At 46.5% G+C, this 17,507-nt stretch overlaps 1 protein-coding gene across 2 annotated transcripts in view; it reads left to right on the top strand.

The window, feature by feature from the left end:
• Window positions 1-3,237: 3,237 nt before the first annotated feature.
• clip1a (CAP-GLY domain containing linker protein 1a) overlaps window positions 3,238-17,507 on the top strand; it is a 28,958-nt gene continuing 14,688 nt past the window's right edge. For both annotated transcript variants that reach the window (XM_084457217.1, XM_084457216.1), the window contains exons 1-8: window positions 3,238-3,338; window positions 10,249-10,539; window positions 11,039-11,610; window positions 13,088-13,212; window positions 13,364-13,580; window positions 14,051-14,248; window positions 14,733-14,824; window positions 14,976-15,036. In XM_084457217.1, the coding sequence (XP_084313343.1) occupies window positions 10,449-10,539; window positions 11,039-11,610; window positions 13,088-13,212; window positions 13,364-13,580; window positions 14,051-14,248; window positions 14,733-14,824; window positions 14,976-15,036 (1,356 nt within the window). In that variant the 5' untranslated portion in view covers window positions 3,238-3,338; window positions 10,249-10,448. The remainder of the gene's footprint in view (window positions 3,339-10,248; window positions 10,540-11,038; window positions 11,611-13,087; window positions 13,213-13,363; window positions 13,581-14,050; window positions 14,249-14,732; window positions 14,825-14,975; window positions 15,037-17,507) is intronic.

Raw genomic sequence — 17,507 nt, 5'->3', positions numbered from 1 at the left:
GAGCGACAGAGAAGGGAGGGGCTGCGCACTGTAGTCTCAGCCGCCTTGAATGATAGAGAAAGGAGGGGGGAAACTGCGTACTGTAACTCTGGTAGTAGCAGTGTTCAAGTGAACTTTATAAGCACCCCAAGTAGCGTACTAGGCCAAAGCATACGATATGCGCATTTAAACAATGACAGAGCTCTTTCAAACAGTGCATGCGCAAATTATTCAGGTACCATTGATATCATAAGCATGTATATATACATTCCACAATGATGTTACGTATTGGAGACTGTGTGGTATATAATTAGGTTGCTCGTTCCTTTTTTTCTCGAGAGACTGGCCACTCACTCACCGAGTAGTATGAGTCTGTGGCCCCTCAGGTCAGCTGCAAGGCGTCCCCCACAATGGCTGTTGGCTGGAGACCACGTTCAGCTGGTTTGTTGTGCTCAATCTTCGATCCGGGTCCTCACGGCACCAAATAGTTGGCTTTTGATGTCTTCTTGTTTTTGTTGTTCTGCGTTGTTTTTTTTAAAGTTTATTAAAGGGGTGCAGCACCATCTAACTATAACCACGATCTTAGTTGACTTTCTTGCAATGAAGAATCACTGAAGAATTCACTCCAACACAGGATAGAAAACTGCATCAGATATCCGTTTATTACAGATGTTCAGCATACCATAGACACTCTCAGCATGGTCTAAGTGCCCTCTCTGCCTTGCCTGCGTGGCTGCCGCAATCCAAATCCAAGTCCCAAGGTTTTAGTGTAAACTTAAATACTCCTTCCTGAACACACCCCCCCCTCTCTCTGCATACCACCAGTTAGGGCCGAGGCCAGGAGCCTGCGAGATGTGACCTCTGACACATGAGATACGGCCCGGTCACACATGACGCTGATGTCTTCATTTAAACTAAAAGCGTACACATAAGATTACAACACACAGCATTATAGAAAACATTAAACAAAAACATGCATATATTTATTCATTAAAATCATCATAGTGATGATCATGGAAATAATAGAATCAAGAATAAAAGGAAAAAAAGATTACATTAAAAAATAACAGAACTTAAAAGTAAGAAATAATGTAAAATACATTAAAATAAAAATCACCCATGACGTTGATGTCTTCATTTTGACCAGTTGGTAAAACCACTTGTTGTGACTGATTATGGTCCACCCCCCAGAGCGGAATTTAACCCTACCCGAGTCCGGTGGGGATGGATTCCCCCTACTGTGGGGCCCAAGAGTGACCCCTTGACACCTACTCCCTTCGGCTCCTAATAGCACACGCAAGCAGGCAGCTGTCTTATCTTCTCTCTCTAACCCACAGTGTCCCTACCATAAAGACAAAGCAACACAAGAGGATTAGATATGAACAAAACCCTTCTGTAGATGTTACATCTAGACATTTCTCTCAAGATTCATCAGCATGTTACATCTCACACCTGGCCCTCGGCGAAAGCAACGCCGTCACTGCGGGATTTACCTCAAGATTGCTGACGGCTCAGGATTTATCAACAAGCTGGTTATGGTCATTGCCTCATCAATCAATCAATCAAAGCTTTATTTGTATAGCGCATTTCATACCCAGAGGCAACACAATGCGCTTTACAGAGAACAAGGGAGGTGGGCATACAACCCACTCACATATTCCAGAGGGAAGCAAATAATTTGGGGGCATTATGGCCTCCAGTATGGTTCAACAGAGGCATCTGTGGCTCTCCCTCGGGAGACTGAAGGAAGAGAACAAAGCTGCGCTCGTGAACCGTCCGATAACCAAGGAGGGGCTCTTCGGGCTTGTGGTCTCTAACCTGCTCGAACAGTGCAGGTCGTGAGACCAGGATGTGGCGGTCCTCTCCAGTCACCTCAATGCGCCGGATGGGTCCGGTGGTCTCCCGGTGCGTCTGCCCACCTCTAGTGCCTCCTCAAGCTCCGATGGCGAAAGGCCAAGGCCGCTACTTTTCATCCCATGCACATTGTTGTCGCCAGGCATCCGCCGGCCGCCGAGCGAGCTGCCCAGGGACGACCCACCGCCCAGGGATGACCCACTGCCACTGACCTCCTCACGCTTGTCCTGCGTGGGGCAACCAGGCGACGAGACAGCTTATGGTCACCTCCACAAGACAGCCGGTGAGCAAGCAACCGCTGTCTCCATCATCAATGACGCTGGGTTCAGTAAGCGCTGGGCCAGCCTCGTCAGGACCCACCAACCTGGACTCGGACTGGCCCGTAGGGGACAGCGGGGGTTGAAGCTGCTGCAGGTGCTTACGGAAGTCCTTAGCAGTCCCAAGCCCGGAGCATTCGGGCCGGACGGTGAGAGTTGGCAGCATTTGTGGCAGTTTGGAAACGACTCTAGGCCGTTGATGGTGTGCTGCTGCCCCAGGAACAGGAAGCAGTGAGCGTGTGTTGGTCGCGGTCCTCCTGGAGCTGTGGGAAGAAGAAGAAGTGGCAGAGGTGCTGGTTTCTCTGGCGCCCAGCCTGTCTTCTCCAGCTTCTTCTTCTCCGCGGTGTGATCTTCTCACGCACCATCTCAGAACTTCAATCTTCCGAGCTTGTCAGTGTGACAAACTGAAAGATTGTGGGAGGCGATATAGTGCCAAAGCAGGGTATTTATGCAGGTTGTGGGACTACCTAGGGTGCACCTGTGTTCATTGGTCAAGGTCTGTGCAATGAAAATTGTTGTGTGCGTACTGTAGCTAGCTACGATTGGTCAAGGATATACGAGCGAGCTCAGAACTACATAATGCTATATTAAAAACTACGGTATACAGTTCGGAACCTCAACACTGTCGTAACACTCTGCAAGTATTATGCTAAGATCACACTAGGCATAATACACCATACATGAACTAAGACAAGAGAGAGAGCGTGCAATATTTTTTGCTATTTGCGCATCTGTTCCTGGGCGTGATACTGGTGTTATCTGACAGATCCAATGACCAGCGTGGCTAATTAAATTAATTAATTAATTAATTTTAAATAATAAAAAAAAAAGTTGGCAGCTGGTGCCCCGACCCTATTGGGTGGTTGACCCTTCACGCTGGAGCAACAACATGACATGCCAATTTTGTATGAAAGGTATGAATTATAAGCCCTTTGGGTTTCATAAATTGTGTTGCGTAAAGAGACGACCTAGGGGCGAAAGCACGTGGTCCCTACGTCATGTGGTCCCTACGTCATGTGTACCTCTCCAGCACCTCCTGAAGGCTCAGTGAGGCTGAAGGGATTCGACCCGCTGCTGCCAGCGGATTATAAACCTTCCTCGGAGACAGTTGAGCTAACGGGGAGGCGAGGGCTGCGCGTGAATCCTTTCAATCTGATCGTTTTGCAAATCAGATTTAAAGTGTTACAGGTAAGAGCTTGCACTTAACTCGCTAGTTCGTAGCTGAATGTTAGTAATCCTCCGCCCCAATGTCATGAAAGGAGTTTTGCTAGCCGTTGGCTAATGCTAGGCTAATGCTAGGCTAATGCTAGGCTAATGCTAGGCTAATGCTAGGCTAATGCTAGGCTAATGCTAGGCTAATGCTAGGCTAATGCTAGGCTAATGCTAGGCTAATGCTAGGCTAATGCTAGGCTAATGCTAGGCTAATGCTAGGCTAATGCTAGGCTAGCTTGCTTAGCTAGCAACGCGCGTTATTGACAAGTTGGGTGTCGCTGGTGAGCAACGGCATGTCATGTGTCTGTTTAAACTGAAACATTGCACAAATAACGTTGGCTGTCTGGCCTTCACTTGTATATTATAAGCTAGCTAACTCGTATATTTTAGGGCCACAGTGTCACTTGTTTTGGGTGGGTTCTTGTTAGCGGTAGTAGCTAGCTAGCCAAGCCGATTCTAGTTGCCAGACGATGGCTGGCTTTAGACTACGTTACAGTGGCTGGTTGGGTTTCATCATGGGTGCTTTACCTAGTAGCTCAGTAAACGTTATAGTAGGCTAGTTACATTACATTACATTACAGTCATTTAGCAGACGCTTTTATCCAAAGCGACTAACAATAATTGCATTTAACGTAGGAAAAGCCAATGTACTACTACTTGCCAGAACTCACAAGTGCATCTTCTCTCTAAAACAAGTGACTAAGAGCATAATCTAGTGCTGAAGGCAAAGTGCAAGAATAGCAATCTAAAGTACAGTGCAATATAATATAATAAGTGCTTAGGTGGGAGGATTGTTGTAGTACTTCTTAGTTGCCAGCTAAATCACCTAATGTTAAACTATGCTACGCTAGTGCTAACCACGGTATCTTCTTTCTGAATATAGTTGGCTGGTAAACTGAATTGACCAGCCAACTAGATGACCTGCTGCTAATTATAAGTTAAACTGAATATTGATACTGATGATGATAATACCTCGTTACCTGTATGGTACAACCAGTGCTAGTCTAGTTACCGGTAGTTATTCAACAATTAGGTCTGCAAAGCTATTTTTCTCCAAGTTCTAACGTTAAATTGAGAGCTAGAATTTTTGCATTGTAAAAGTTGGTAATTTGTACAACCAGTCAGGATAACTAGCTTAGCCATGTTTATTCCAATGGCTTGATTGAGCTAGTTAGCTATAGCCACGTTCAAACCCGTACTAGGCTAAGTTGTAGCAATCTCTCCAGTTGCGTTGTAGGATATCCAGATGTGCCACCTCATCACCCCTACAGAGTCACTTTGATATCCAGATGTGCCACCTCATCACCCCTACAGAGTCACTTTGAATGACACGTGTGGACTGGGATGACTAAAAGTGCCCTCACCCCTGCGCATGTTATCAAGCCAGATGCACAGATCAGCTCCCGTGTGTGTTCTTAAGACGGGATAATCACATATTCTCCTGATGAAATGCTGTATTTCGTCAGCTTGTGACATTCAGAGTTGAAGTAAGGGAGTGTTCTCTGAATTAGGCCTATAGCTGCACTAGATCTGCGGGATGTAGGACACACCAACTGGGCTTGTTTGGCTTCATATGTAGGCCTACCTTTGATGTACAGATCTGATTATTTTTATGCTTTATTTTTATTGTCCTATGTCAAGAGTTACAGATGCACCTGTCTCTTTGCTTTAGACTTAGTAGCCTATGTTAGTTTTTCCTCTACACACTGTATCTAATGTCTTAATTAGTAACTTTGTATCTTAGCCAGGATGGCCTGTGTCCTTGAGTAGGGAAGGACTGAGGGGGAATATCCTTCCTTTCTGAGTTTGTTAATGGACTCTGTGTGCCTGCGCACACCTCCTGCTGTCAGTGCTACTGGCGCCACAATGACCCCAGCAGATGTTTCCTCAAAAGGGACGAACTGGAGCATGCTCTTTATGTAAAGTCTATTGATTGGGTCAGACGTGTGTGTCTATGAGAAAGAGAGGGAATGTGTGTGGTTTTGAAGTTCTTACAGCCAGTCTTCCCCTGATATTGTGATTATTAGGATGTTTACTAAGCTATCTAGAGGCTCTCTTATAGGCCAACCAAGCAAATGTGTAGTATGGCGTGTTGTGAGTTGCACACTTTGTGTGGTGAGTTGACTGACAAGACTATAGAGGAGTAGTATGCTAGAACTCTTTGCCATAGTTTCATATCTGTCAAATGTAGACTACATATGTCACAGGTCTGCTTTTCCAGGAGAACAGCATTGACTAAGAACAGGAAATCCAGTATTCTACAATTGATACTGACGTAAATAACAGCTTCCTGAAAGGTGGATTTTTAATTGGTACAGCCGCTTCTATATGTTACGTGTCCGGCCGTGATGTGTGTCTGCTCGTAGAATGAGATTTAAACCAATCAGGGTTGGCCTAGGCAAATCAGGAGTAGGCAGACAGGGTAAACACAGGTGTAATTCATCAAATTTATTATGGTCCCATTGTATTTCATGTGTCAACCAAATGGAACAGACGGCTACAATTAATGTTATTAATTACATCTCTGTTTACCCTGCTTTGACATGTTAAAATGGCTGCTGTGAAAAGGGCTTATAGATTATAGGTCAAGGTCAAGGTGTTTAAAATCAACCGAAGTTGCACCAAAGTGCTGTACAATATATAAAATAAACTAAAACAAAAAACAGAATAAAGTGCACATAATCACAGAACAATAAAAGGACAGGACACAAAACAGGACAGGAGATGTAGGCTATCAGGCCTCAAAAGCCAGTGAAAACAAGTGCGTTTTAAGCTGAGACTTAAAGAGCCCTAGGTTCTGTGCGTGTCTAATGTGTGGAGGGAGGCTGTTCCAGAGCTTTGGGCCAGCCACCGCAAAAGCTCGGTCACCCTTGGTCTTAAGTCTCGATCTAGGGACTATTAAAAGATATTATAGCTCAAACCTGTAACACTAACTTCACAACCTGGGTGGGGTTTTTGTATTGTCCTCGGATTTAAATGTCTTACCCTTCTGTTCACCATGCCGTTACTTTCTCTTTCTATTTGGGCTACTTTCAGTGTACCACATAAAAGGGAAGTAAAGTTGCAGGGGGAAATAAAAGAGATGAAGCCTGCTGGAAGTGGTGAACTCTGCATAACTGTTACAGCAAACTGGAATGTGTTACTTATGAAAGCTTTTTACACTACTGATGTCAGCAAAATGATAACTGCTGACATTTCTCTTCATCCAGACACAGGATTTCAAGCACCATGTCTTCAAGCTAAATTTTTTTAACAGTCATCAACATGATTTATATAGGTCTTCTGATCAATTTGCACATTTATCAAATAATTCATGTCCTTTTTTCCTAGATCCATGTCTCAGAAAGCAGCATGATCTGAATGGTTACCCCAGTAGGCTTATGCATGGCTAAGTCACATAGCAGATGCTCCCACCAACAGTAATCATGCTTGGAAGTTGATTATCTGTGTCTCTACCACTCAAATTGGTGTCTGTTTCTTCGTGTAATAGTTCCTAAAACTGAACAATGCCTAAAAGTAAACAATGCCTAAATAGTAAGCACTTTTGGGACACATTCTAAATGGTTCACTTTTGTTTTACCCATCAGAGGTGTAGGCTGTTTCATATTATTATATAGGCCTATGGATAATGTAACCTTGTTGTAAAGTCAAGCACACAAGTTAATTTCCAAAACCTGTATTGACTTCTTTCCTAGCTGCAGATTAGAGTGAGAGTCAGGAGCAAAGGATTACCATTCCTGCAGTGGGAAACGTCTACTGCATTGAGTGGATCATTTTCAGCTGACTACATCAGTGCCCATCTGAAAGCTAGAACATTTTATCATTTCTAATGGGCAGGACTTACATGGTTAATGTCTTAGAACCAGCAACTGTATTAGACCTTCGCTCGTCTTAGTCGTTTTGTTTATTCAGATCAAGATTCTTTCTGTTTTTTTTTCTTTTACTAAAGTAAACAGGAAGTCAAATCTTCATCAAAATAATAAACCAAACAACCTGGAGTTCTATCTCTATGGAGACGCCCCCTGACCCCAGGGCATTAATCAGTGTCATTCGAAGGCACAGACGTGGAAAACCGGAGCACGGTTTGGAAACTGGGTCAGTGCTTGCTGACCACCCTCTCGCACTGTAGAGAATTTCTTTCAGTGTGTGTGTGTTCTAGCTTGTTTTGACTGACTCAACTCAGGACATCAGAGGAATGGAAGGTATGTGTCTTAACGCTGTGCAGCCAGGTCCAAGGTTCAGGTTCTCTTAGGATGTGCCCGGGGAGACCTCAGTAGAGCTGGACTGAACGCTTGACTGTATCGTTTAGTATAGTCTTGCAATACCAGACAATCGTAGTTCTATATTCAAGATGGTTGCTAGAACGATGTCAAGAATGACCGCTAACAAGCCTATGCCTACTGCTGGATTGGTACAAACCAGAACAAACCTATGCCCTAAAGGCTTTGGATTGGTTCTGCAATGCACTTCATCTTATTTTATTGTTTTTATTTGTATTTCTACTCTTAATCGTTCCACCCACTTTGAGCGACACAATCTGGATGAATGTCCTCAGTCTCTAGTTGAAGGAAGCATTTATAGACTGACTTAGGAGTCTCGGTTTAGGCTAGTAGTTTGAGAAGCATATGAACTGTAATTCCTCATTGCTATCCCTTCACTTTGACATAGTGATTGAGGCACACTGGGTAATAGATTATCCTGGACCTTTCTAATATTGCATAAGGCTAGTTGTCATAGCAGTTTGTCATAGCAGCAGTGGAGCTTCGTTGACCTCGGGGGAAGGAGGTAACCTGATATGGAGAGAGACTCATTGCTCTTGCTGTAGGCTAAACCTGTTCTTTCCCAGACGCATGTCAACGCTTTGGAGAACCTAATGTGAAGCAAGTTGGGTCATATTTTAGTCTCTTTAGATTATAATATAGGTTAACCTGTAGTCTAATAACGGGTAGACTGCTAATAACAGGTAGACCCCTGTAGCGCCTTTGGATTATCTGTTTGTCCATTTGTGGAGCTGGTGTAGCCTGCTGTGTTATCCCTGTGTTCCCACAGTATTCCGTCTTTATCTAGACAGGCTGCAAGCCCTTCCTGGCTGGAGACGGACGGTTTGTCTTTCCTCTTTTGGTCTTGATTTCGGTCTAGTTTCCCTGTTGTATGATTCTGAATGCACGTCAAGAGTGAATACAGAACTGAGTGATTCATTGACAGGATGATGGAGAGATATTGTAAGCATCATAGAATGAAACCAACATAGCAACTCTGTTGTTGCTTGTGGACTGGCTTGTGATGAGGCTATTTTTAGTATTAGAATGTTGTGGGTGACTTGGGAGCTGAGCTTGTTGTCATAACAAACTACCACTTGATAGATATAAAGTTTTATGTATACAAATCATAAAAAATATATATAATATACATCCACAGAGGTTTTAGAAAGGTCAGGGCCTATTGCTTTTCCACTCCCAAAAAAATATTGAAAAATTTGACAGGTCCGAAATGAATGCAGTGTGTTATCTGTGTGAGATGTCTTGAGGTTTGGTTCCCACCTCTAACGAGGCTTGTGAGCCAATAGTATTACGATGTTGGTACCACATGTCATCTCTGTCGGGATTCGGGAGTGATCAGGAGTCGTAATACTATTGGCTCATGAACCTTGTGGTTTTTTTGCTTCCCATTTTTATTTTTATGATTTGTAGACATTTTTTACAAATGATTTGTCTTAATAGGGTTGCAAGGGGGCAGAGAATTTCTGGTGAATTTTCAGAAAATTTCCTGAAATTTACCAGGGGAAGTTAAGCTCAGGAATTTGGGAAATTATGACCATTTTCTGCAAAAGTGAGCCTATAACAGAACTTTTTATTTTCTTTTATACATTTAATTTTAGGATTTGATCCCGTTTTCACCCAATCTGGTAGCCAACTGACCCTGACCCAGTGAGCTCCCCTACTAACCGCTGAGGACCCGCCGCGCGCCCTGGCCGCCGTGGCCGGTAGGCGATAGGAGAGGGGAGACAACTCCTCGACTCTCAGCTCGCAACCGTAATTCCGACACAAGACAGGGTTTCCGTGGTGCGATGAACCCTTGAGCCGAGACTAAAGTAACCACCCTCGGGGCCGATGGCCACTCCCTCTGGGATGCAGCCATACTGGGATCTGGCGAGACCACCAGTCCCCGGTGGGCAGCTGGACCAGAACACGATGCATTAGACCGCTACACCGCCACGGACCCCTATAACAGGGAACTTGAATGTACTTATGAGGCCACGCCCTCTGCACGCACTGTGCTCTTCCATCAAACGGATAATTCCTAGCACCCTGCATATTAGAGCATGGCTGTAGAGACCATTAAAGTTCTACTCACAATAGATCAAGTCAAAAGTGTCATTTAAAAAAATTGTATTAGAAATATTTGCATGCATGTCTGCTTATAATGAAACAAAATGTTTATATGTATGTCTGTATATGACCAGGTAAATACAGTTGGCATAAATTTCCCATTAATTCCCCTAAATTCCTGTTAATTCCCATGGAAAGTTTCCAACTTTGAATATTCCTGGATTTTTTTTAATTTTTATTAGGATCCCCATTAGTGGTTCCAGGACAACCACTAATCTTCCTGATTAGTGCAACCCTGTTTGTCTTCATGAAAATGTCATCTCTAGCACCTTAATAAGAACAAAAAGATCATTTGAGTGATGAGCAAACCATAGAGCCGGTCTTTGCTGCTATTCATTCAAGATTAATTGTTCAACACAGCAACTCTTGTGTTGACGCAACCTGTGACGATTGAGTGTTGACCGAGTGATTCGAGAGTTAACAAATCATGCCTGAGATTTAAACCTCAAACAGACTGTGGTTTCATAATTGTTCTTCACTCTCTTCTATCCTAACAGGGTTCCTTTGAGGAGCGTCTTTTTTTTTCTCTCCCTCCCCCCTTCTCCCGTTTCTGTTTATTTCCTTTTCGTTTGGGCGCCGCGAGGAAGACGGTCATCACAGCACAGCTGGGCACAGCTACGTCCATGGTTTGGGTTCAGCAGGCGCCCACTGACCGACAGAACAGCCTGGTGGACTTCACCGCACGCCGAAGAGAAACATGAGCGCAGCCAAGCCAAGTGGGCTCAAGGCGCCCAGCAAAATAGGCAGGCCAACAGGGGCGGTAGCCACCAAGACATCCTCCTCCACTGGTAAGACCCCCCCCCCCCCCTCACACACAGCCTCAGACTCACAGTGGGGGGGTGGGGGGGTGGGTGAGCTACAGCACCTCACCTCTGGCTTTGATCACCAATCAGCTCGGATTACTGCTTCATCAGTCTGCATCTGCTGGTGGAGCTTCAATGGGTTTTGTTTATTGGGATATTACGCTCATCAATCTGCTATTACATTTGTGTACATTATGCACATTTGTCTCGAGGGCGTTGAAGTAATGAATAACGGGTTAATGTGACACTGTGTGTGTCCTTTTAATTTTAGCCTGGTAGACTCTTGCTAACATTTTTTTACTTTTAATTTAACCTTTATTTAACCAGGCAGGCATTTAAGAACAAGTTCTTATTTACAAAGGCGGCCTGGCAGAAAGCAAAAAGCCTCTTGAGGGAAGGCGGGTTAGGGGGCCACAGTCTGGCAGTCTTGACCAGCTCTGGTTGAGTTTGAGTTTGTAGTGAGTTTGTTTCCGTTCCCATTCAGCTGGACCCAAAGTACCAGCAGCTGACAAACCCGCTCCAGGCGCTGCAGCTGCTTCTGCGGAGACGCAGGATGCCGGGGAGAGCTTCCAGGTCGGCGAGCGGGTGTGGGTGAACGGGAACAAGCCGGGCGAGGTCCAGTTCCTGGGAGAGACCCAGTTCGCCCCGGGGCAGTGGGCGGGCATCGTGCTGGACGAGCCCATCGGGAAGAACGACGGCTCGGTGGCCGGGGTGCGCTACTTCCAGTGTGACGCCCTGAGGGGCATCTTCACCCGCCCGTCCAAGCTGTCCCGCACCGAGGGCGAGGCCAACGGGACCGAGACGGCGCCGCCGTCCCGCGCGGGGTCGCCCACGCCCTCCACCGCCAGCCTGGCCTCCCGCACTCCCTCGGCTAAACCGGCGGCTCCTTCGGCGGCAGCCGCCAAGGAGGCTTCGCCCGCCACCCCGGCCACCCCGGCCACCCCGGCCACCCCGACCTCTAACCTGGCGCGTGCAAACAGCGAATCTGTCTCCAACCTTTCCGAGACGGGGTCGGTCAAGAAGGAGCGAGAGCTGAAGATGGGCGACCGTGTTCTGGTAAGGTTGCACATTTCACACTGTGTCAATTAGAGATGTTAATAGTTAATCGACTATCCATTAATTGCCGATAAGAATTTACTCGTAAGATTTGGTTACTCGATTAATTGCTTGTTAATGGAACAGAACTTTTTTTGGGGGAACGAACGTTATCAACGGGAGTTGCGTGAAATGTAATCATGATTTCAAGGTCTGACTGCACATGAGGGCACCACGCCATGTAGTGAAGGCTAATGTTGTAATGGATGCCGGGAAATTTCAACGACACAGCGGAAGAAAATGAAGCGAGCAAAGCGAAGTCCGGCGCGGGACGTTCTTAGCAATTAATCGACTATCGTTTGTTAAGGTTAACAGTTATCGATTAATGAAATTCCTTGAAATTTGCAACCCTAGTGTCAATATAACAAAAAGTTGTTCCCTCCGCCTCAACATCCCTATTGATACACTGTCACTAGTCCTCCCATAAGCACCTGCACCACTCCAGGTCAGTGCCCCGCCTCCTTACCTCTCATGTGGCGATGTTGCGGTAAAAACAGACTCAAGAGTCTCAGAGTCACGCGACTGACCCCTCCCTCTCGCCAGGGTAATCTCTCAGGAATGTGCCTGCGGAACACTCCCCCCACGCACGTCAGCAGCCCAAACACTCCCCCATTGAGTGAAGTCACTGTCTGTTTATAGGCCCTCAACACAGTGGAGCGCTGTGCTCATACGAGGACCTTCCTTTCTGAGTCATCCCCAAGGGACCTTTCTCTCTCCAGCTGCATGAGGCTGGGTTGCACATTGTGTCTGGAGGAAGTGTGTCACTCACACCCAGAATGCCCTGGGGACGCCCAGTGTGTTTGGACAAGAAAAGCACTTTGCAATGATAATAGAAAAGCTCACGCCAAGAATTGTTGTCGCTATTCTCGCCACAGCTGTAGTGTCTCTCCCAGATTTTAGAAACAAATGCCTACTCTTAGACCTAGTTCTGGGATGTGGGTACAGCTGACTGTATCCTGGGCAGCACGGTGGCTCAGTGGTTAGCACTGTCGCCTCACAGCAAGAAGGTCCTGGGTTCAAATCCCGGTCGTTCCAGGTCCTTTCAGTGTGGAGTTTGCATGTTCTCCCCGTGCCTGCGTGGATTCCCTCCGGGTACTCCGGCTTCCCCCACCATCATAAAGACATGCAACGTATGAATGTGAATGAATGTTGGTGGTGGTCGGAGGGGCCGTAGGCGCTGATTGGCAGCCACGCTTCTGTCAGCTGTGGCTACAGATGTAGCTTACCACCACCGGTGTGACTGTGTCTGAATGAATACTGGACTCTGTAAAGCGCTCTGGGTATTATGAAGGGCGCTATATAAATCCAACTTGATTGATTGTCACCTGACTCGGTTGCTTTGATGGTATTATTTTTAAGCCAAGCTGATTACTGTACCCCCGGGGTTTTTCTGACTTCTCGTTCAGCGTAGACGTAATGTTTTGTATCGTCTTTTCAGGTTGGTGGTACAAAGGCTGGCGTGGTCCGCTTCCTTGGCGAGACTGACTTTGCCAAGGGTGAGTGGTGTGGCGTGGAACTGGACGAACCCCTGGGAAAGAACGATGGCGCAGTGGCCGGAACGAGGTATGCACCACAGCTACAATCCTGATAGAAAATCCTTTGATAGCCTCGGGCTTCCTTTGATACGATTGGCTCTCTCCCTGATGCATGCATAAAAACCCTGACTCTTATACCTGTTTTTTTTGCCTAATAACTTTTAAATGTGTTTCCGCAGGTACTTTCAGTGCCAACCCAAGTACGGCCTGTTCGCTCCGGTTCATAAGGTCACTCGCATTGGCTTCCCCTCCACCACGCCAGCCAAGGCGAAGTCCACCGCCCGCAAGGTAGTGGCCACGCCCTCGGGCTTGAAGCGCAGCCCCAGTGCCTCCTCCATCAGCTCCATGAGCTCCGTGGCGTCATCGGTCAGCGGCAAGCCCAGCCGGACAGGCCTGGTGAGACGCACGGCATCCCCGTCCACGTTGTATTCAATGGGTTAGGGTTACTCTATGACTCGCTGACTAGGGCTGGGTTAAAGAAATCGATGAATCGATTCTGAATCAAATGATTCAGAATCGATTCATGAATCCCAAAATCGATCTTTTATTTAATGAATGAATAAATGAAGTAATGAATAGTTCATTCATTCATTCAATGATTCATTCATTCATTCATTTTTGGAAATCAGTATCGATACCCAGCCGTAGTAGGCCTTTTGATGTGTTGCATAACTTGGCAGTCATGTAATTAAGGTTACAGCAAAAAAAAAAAACTGGTTTTATTAACACTAATCGAATCGATATCGAATCGTGATAATCGATTCTGAACCTTGTGAATCGGAATCGAATCGATTCTTGAAATTCGAATCGATACCCAGCCCTATCGCTGACCGGCCTGAGCACCCCTCTGCCGTCCCCCACAACAGCTGACGGAGACGTCGTCGCGGTACAGCCGTAAGATCTCGGGCACCACGGCCCTGCAGGAGGCCCTGAAGGAGAAGCAGCAGCACATCGAGCAGCTCATGGGGGAGAGGGACCTGGAGAGGGCGGAGGTGGCCAAGGCCACCAGCCACGTGGGCGAGGTGGAGCAGGAGCTGACCCTGCTGAGGGACGACCAGGAGCAGGTCAGCACAGACGCGCGCGCACGTGCGTGCACAGACACACACAGACACAGACGCACACACACGTACACACAGACGCACGCGCACGTACACGCACGTGCGCGCACAGACACACACAGACGCACACACACATACACACACACACGCACCTATAACACACACACTCGCACCTATAACACACACACTCGCACCTATAACACACACACTCGCACCTATAACACACACTCGCACCTATAACACACACACTCGCACCTATAACACACACACTCGCACCTATAACACACACACTCGCACCTATCACACACAAATCTCTGCACTGTCCTCTGCTCCTCAGGCTCAATGCTGTGTTTACAGAAGCACTAACAAACGGTTTTGTTATTTACAAAGTTGGTTTCCGAGTGTACTTTTGCAGTCTCAGGGAAAATGACTCGTCTCCAACTGCACTGAAGCTTGATTGATATCCTGCGTATTCATGTGTGCTTTGAAGATGGAGGCCAAGATGGACCAATTACGTGCCCTGGTGGAGGCCGCTGATAAGGACAAGGTGGAGCTGCTGAACCAGCTGGAGGAGGAGAAGAGGTGAGGGGTCAGAGAGAGCCGCGGATGGACGGGACACCTGGGACCAGAGGGCGGGACAATGGGGTCAAGCGTTGAGGGTTTAACTCAACCGCCAGGTTTTAAGACCCGTGTCTGTTACGGAAGTGTAATACGAGCGCGCTCTGTTCAACAGGAAGGTGGAGGACCTTCAGTTCCGCGTGGAGGAAGCTTGTATTACCAAAGGAGATCTTGAGGTAAGCGCACAACATATTCTCACAAGCACTCGCACACAAAATGTATGGGATTTTATTTGAATTTAAAGTGGATGAACATGAACAAATCTCAAGATCGAATCTTGTCCTAAATTACCGGACATGATTTGGTGCTGAGGTTCACCGAATAAAGCAAACGCATCTTTTCCGAGGAGAGCACCGGCCGGGTCCCTCTGAGGAATGAAATCACTCAACAACGTCCTGGTTCCCGACCCCTTGCGATAATTGTGATTTATAAGATGCACATCATTCTAACCCTAATGAATAGATCAATCTTACCCAAGGTCCACATCTAGCTATAGAAGGCAACTCTCCATTCACCTCTTGGCCTCTTTATTCTGGTTTAACGGGCAGGCTTGTGATTGGTGTCCTTGTCAGGGACATCTCTGCAGTAATAGAACGCTTCCCAGGACTGAGCATTTGCATCATCTGCAGTTTATCTGCGTCGGCTATAAATCCTGCCTGCCAACAGTCCCATTAGAGATGGAATTGCACGGAGTGATCGATTTTTGTCTTTTTCCACTCCCATAAAACAAGACCCCCCCAAACTGAAACCTCACTCTTTTTTATGTTCAGCGTTTTGCCAACAAGGTCATCCTTCCCCCTCCGGAGCTGAGCTGTCGGGACCAGCTCGTCGTGTTCTCATAACAACCATGACATCACAGTGCGCTTCATTTCATAAGCATGGAGCCTAGTCCACTCATGAATGGTTGACGAGCTCAAATCAAAGACATTGTCGGCTTAAGTAATAAATGGAAAACTACTTGGAGAATGTGTTAAAGGTGGGATCGGTAGTTTGCTTTTGGCTTTATTTGGTAAAATTGGCATAATATCCTTTCAGCTATCAGTAACGGAAGTGCTCTGAGAATAAACTTGGATCTCCGTGTTTACCGCTGCCTCTGTATTTTGGATTCAAAGAATGCACCGCGCCCGAATGTATTGACCAATCAGGGTCTCTATCTCGCCACACCTACCAGTCATGTTTGGAGGGAGGGACTACATCATGATTGACAGGAGGGAGGGGCGTGTTCTTTTGAAAAAATTGACCAATCGGAGGCCTTGTTGATGTCAAACTACCTACCCCACCTTTAAAGGGTTGTATTACAGATAGATTTGACAGGGATGAAGGGAAACTGGGTTATTTGGAAACTTCTTACAGGTTGTTAGTGTGAGATGTGAGGCAGACGCACGCTGTTCAGGAAGTAGCTGTCTGATCAAGGATTTCGTCTGTTCCACAGTGCCGCTCCAATCAGGGGACCGTTCCAATTATCCTGAAGGCATCCCACTTCATATTTTATCTTTAATTGTGCCGCAGGGTTAGAAGTAATACCCTATTTTCTTCCTTTTATCGTATACTAACGGGTCTGTATACTTACTGCAACATATTAATCACATGCATGCAGCTTCTCAAAAAACGATGAAAGTCCCTGAAACAAAATGGACGCTCATAGCACATGCTTCCCGTTGATTTCGAGCAGTTGACGGTGTACTAATGTTGTGCTTTAACCCTTTAAATCAGTGATTTGATGTCAGTGCTTTTTTTTTTTTTTCTTCTTCTCTTGTCCTACGTGTCGGCCCAGTGCTTCGCATGGAACCACTGGACACGCCCCCCCCCCACCATCTCACAGCCCAGTCACAAGCTGAGCTCCAACCCCCCCATTGCAATCTGTTGAACTCCAAAGTACTGCACTTGGGCACACTAATATTTAGATCAGTTGATGAATGTATTTTTATATATATATATATATTACACATACACACAGCAGAAGGGTAAACCAGGAAAAGATTTCACAATATAAAAGCCCCATATTCCATCGTTACTGTTTTATTTCGTTCTAGTTGTTTATAGAAATCTGTTTTTATATTCTGAGCAGTGGTTTTTGAATACTCACCAAACAAATGGACCTCACCAAAAACAGAGGAGCAGTGTTCATTTTGAATGTGTCAGCTCCCACCATGTCATGGAGTAAACCATTATGGTAGAAAAAAAATCAACTAGCCCACACTGCTTTCTCTTCTGTGGTGAAGTCCGTTTTATTTTCCACTTACCTGCTCACCTGGCTCACTCAGCTGTTCTCACACCCCTCGCTTTCCCCCCTGTTTATCCACCAGGTGCATTCTGCATGGTTCTTCTAATCACAGCCAGCAACTGCATATCCAAGCGTAACACACCTGCCTTTTCCCTTGTCCCTCGTCTCGTACCCGGCCACGACCTCGTCTACGTCCCTCCATGCCGGGCGCTGCTTGAAAGGCCTGCATCGGAACTCACTCCCCCTCCCCTCTCCCTCCACACTCCCCCTCCCCTCCCCTCTCCCCCTCTGTGTACATCCAGGTCCTCACCCTCCCCCCCCCCCCCCTCTCCCTCTCTGTCTGCGTTGGGCTGGCACTGGTTGTTCTCTTCCTCTTCCCCTCTTTACTAACAGACGCAGACCAAACTGGAGCATGCCCACATT

Source organism: Borostomias antarcticus (assembly GCF_949987555.1).
Source record: "Borostomias antarcticus genome assembly, chromosome: 23".
In the NCBI taxonomy this organism is placed as follows: Eukaryota; Metazoa; Chordata; class Actinopteri; order Stomiiformes; family Stomiidae; genus Borostomias; species Borostomias antarcticus.
The sequence above is the reverse complement of the archived record's forward strand: the minus strand, read 5'-3'. Positions and strand labels throughout refer to the sequence as shown.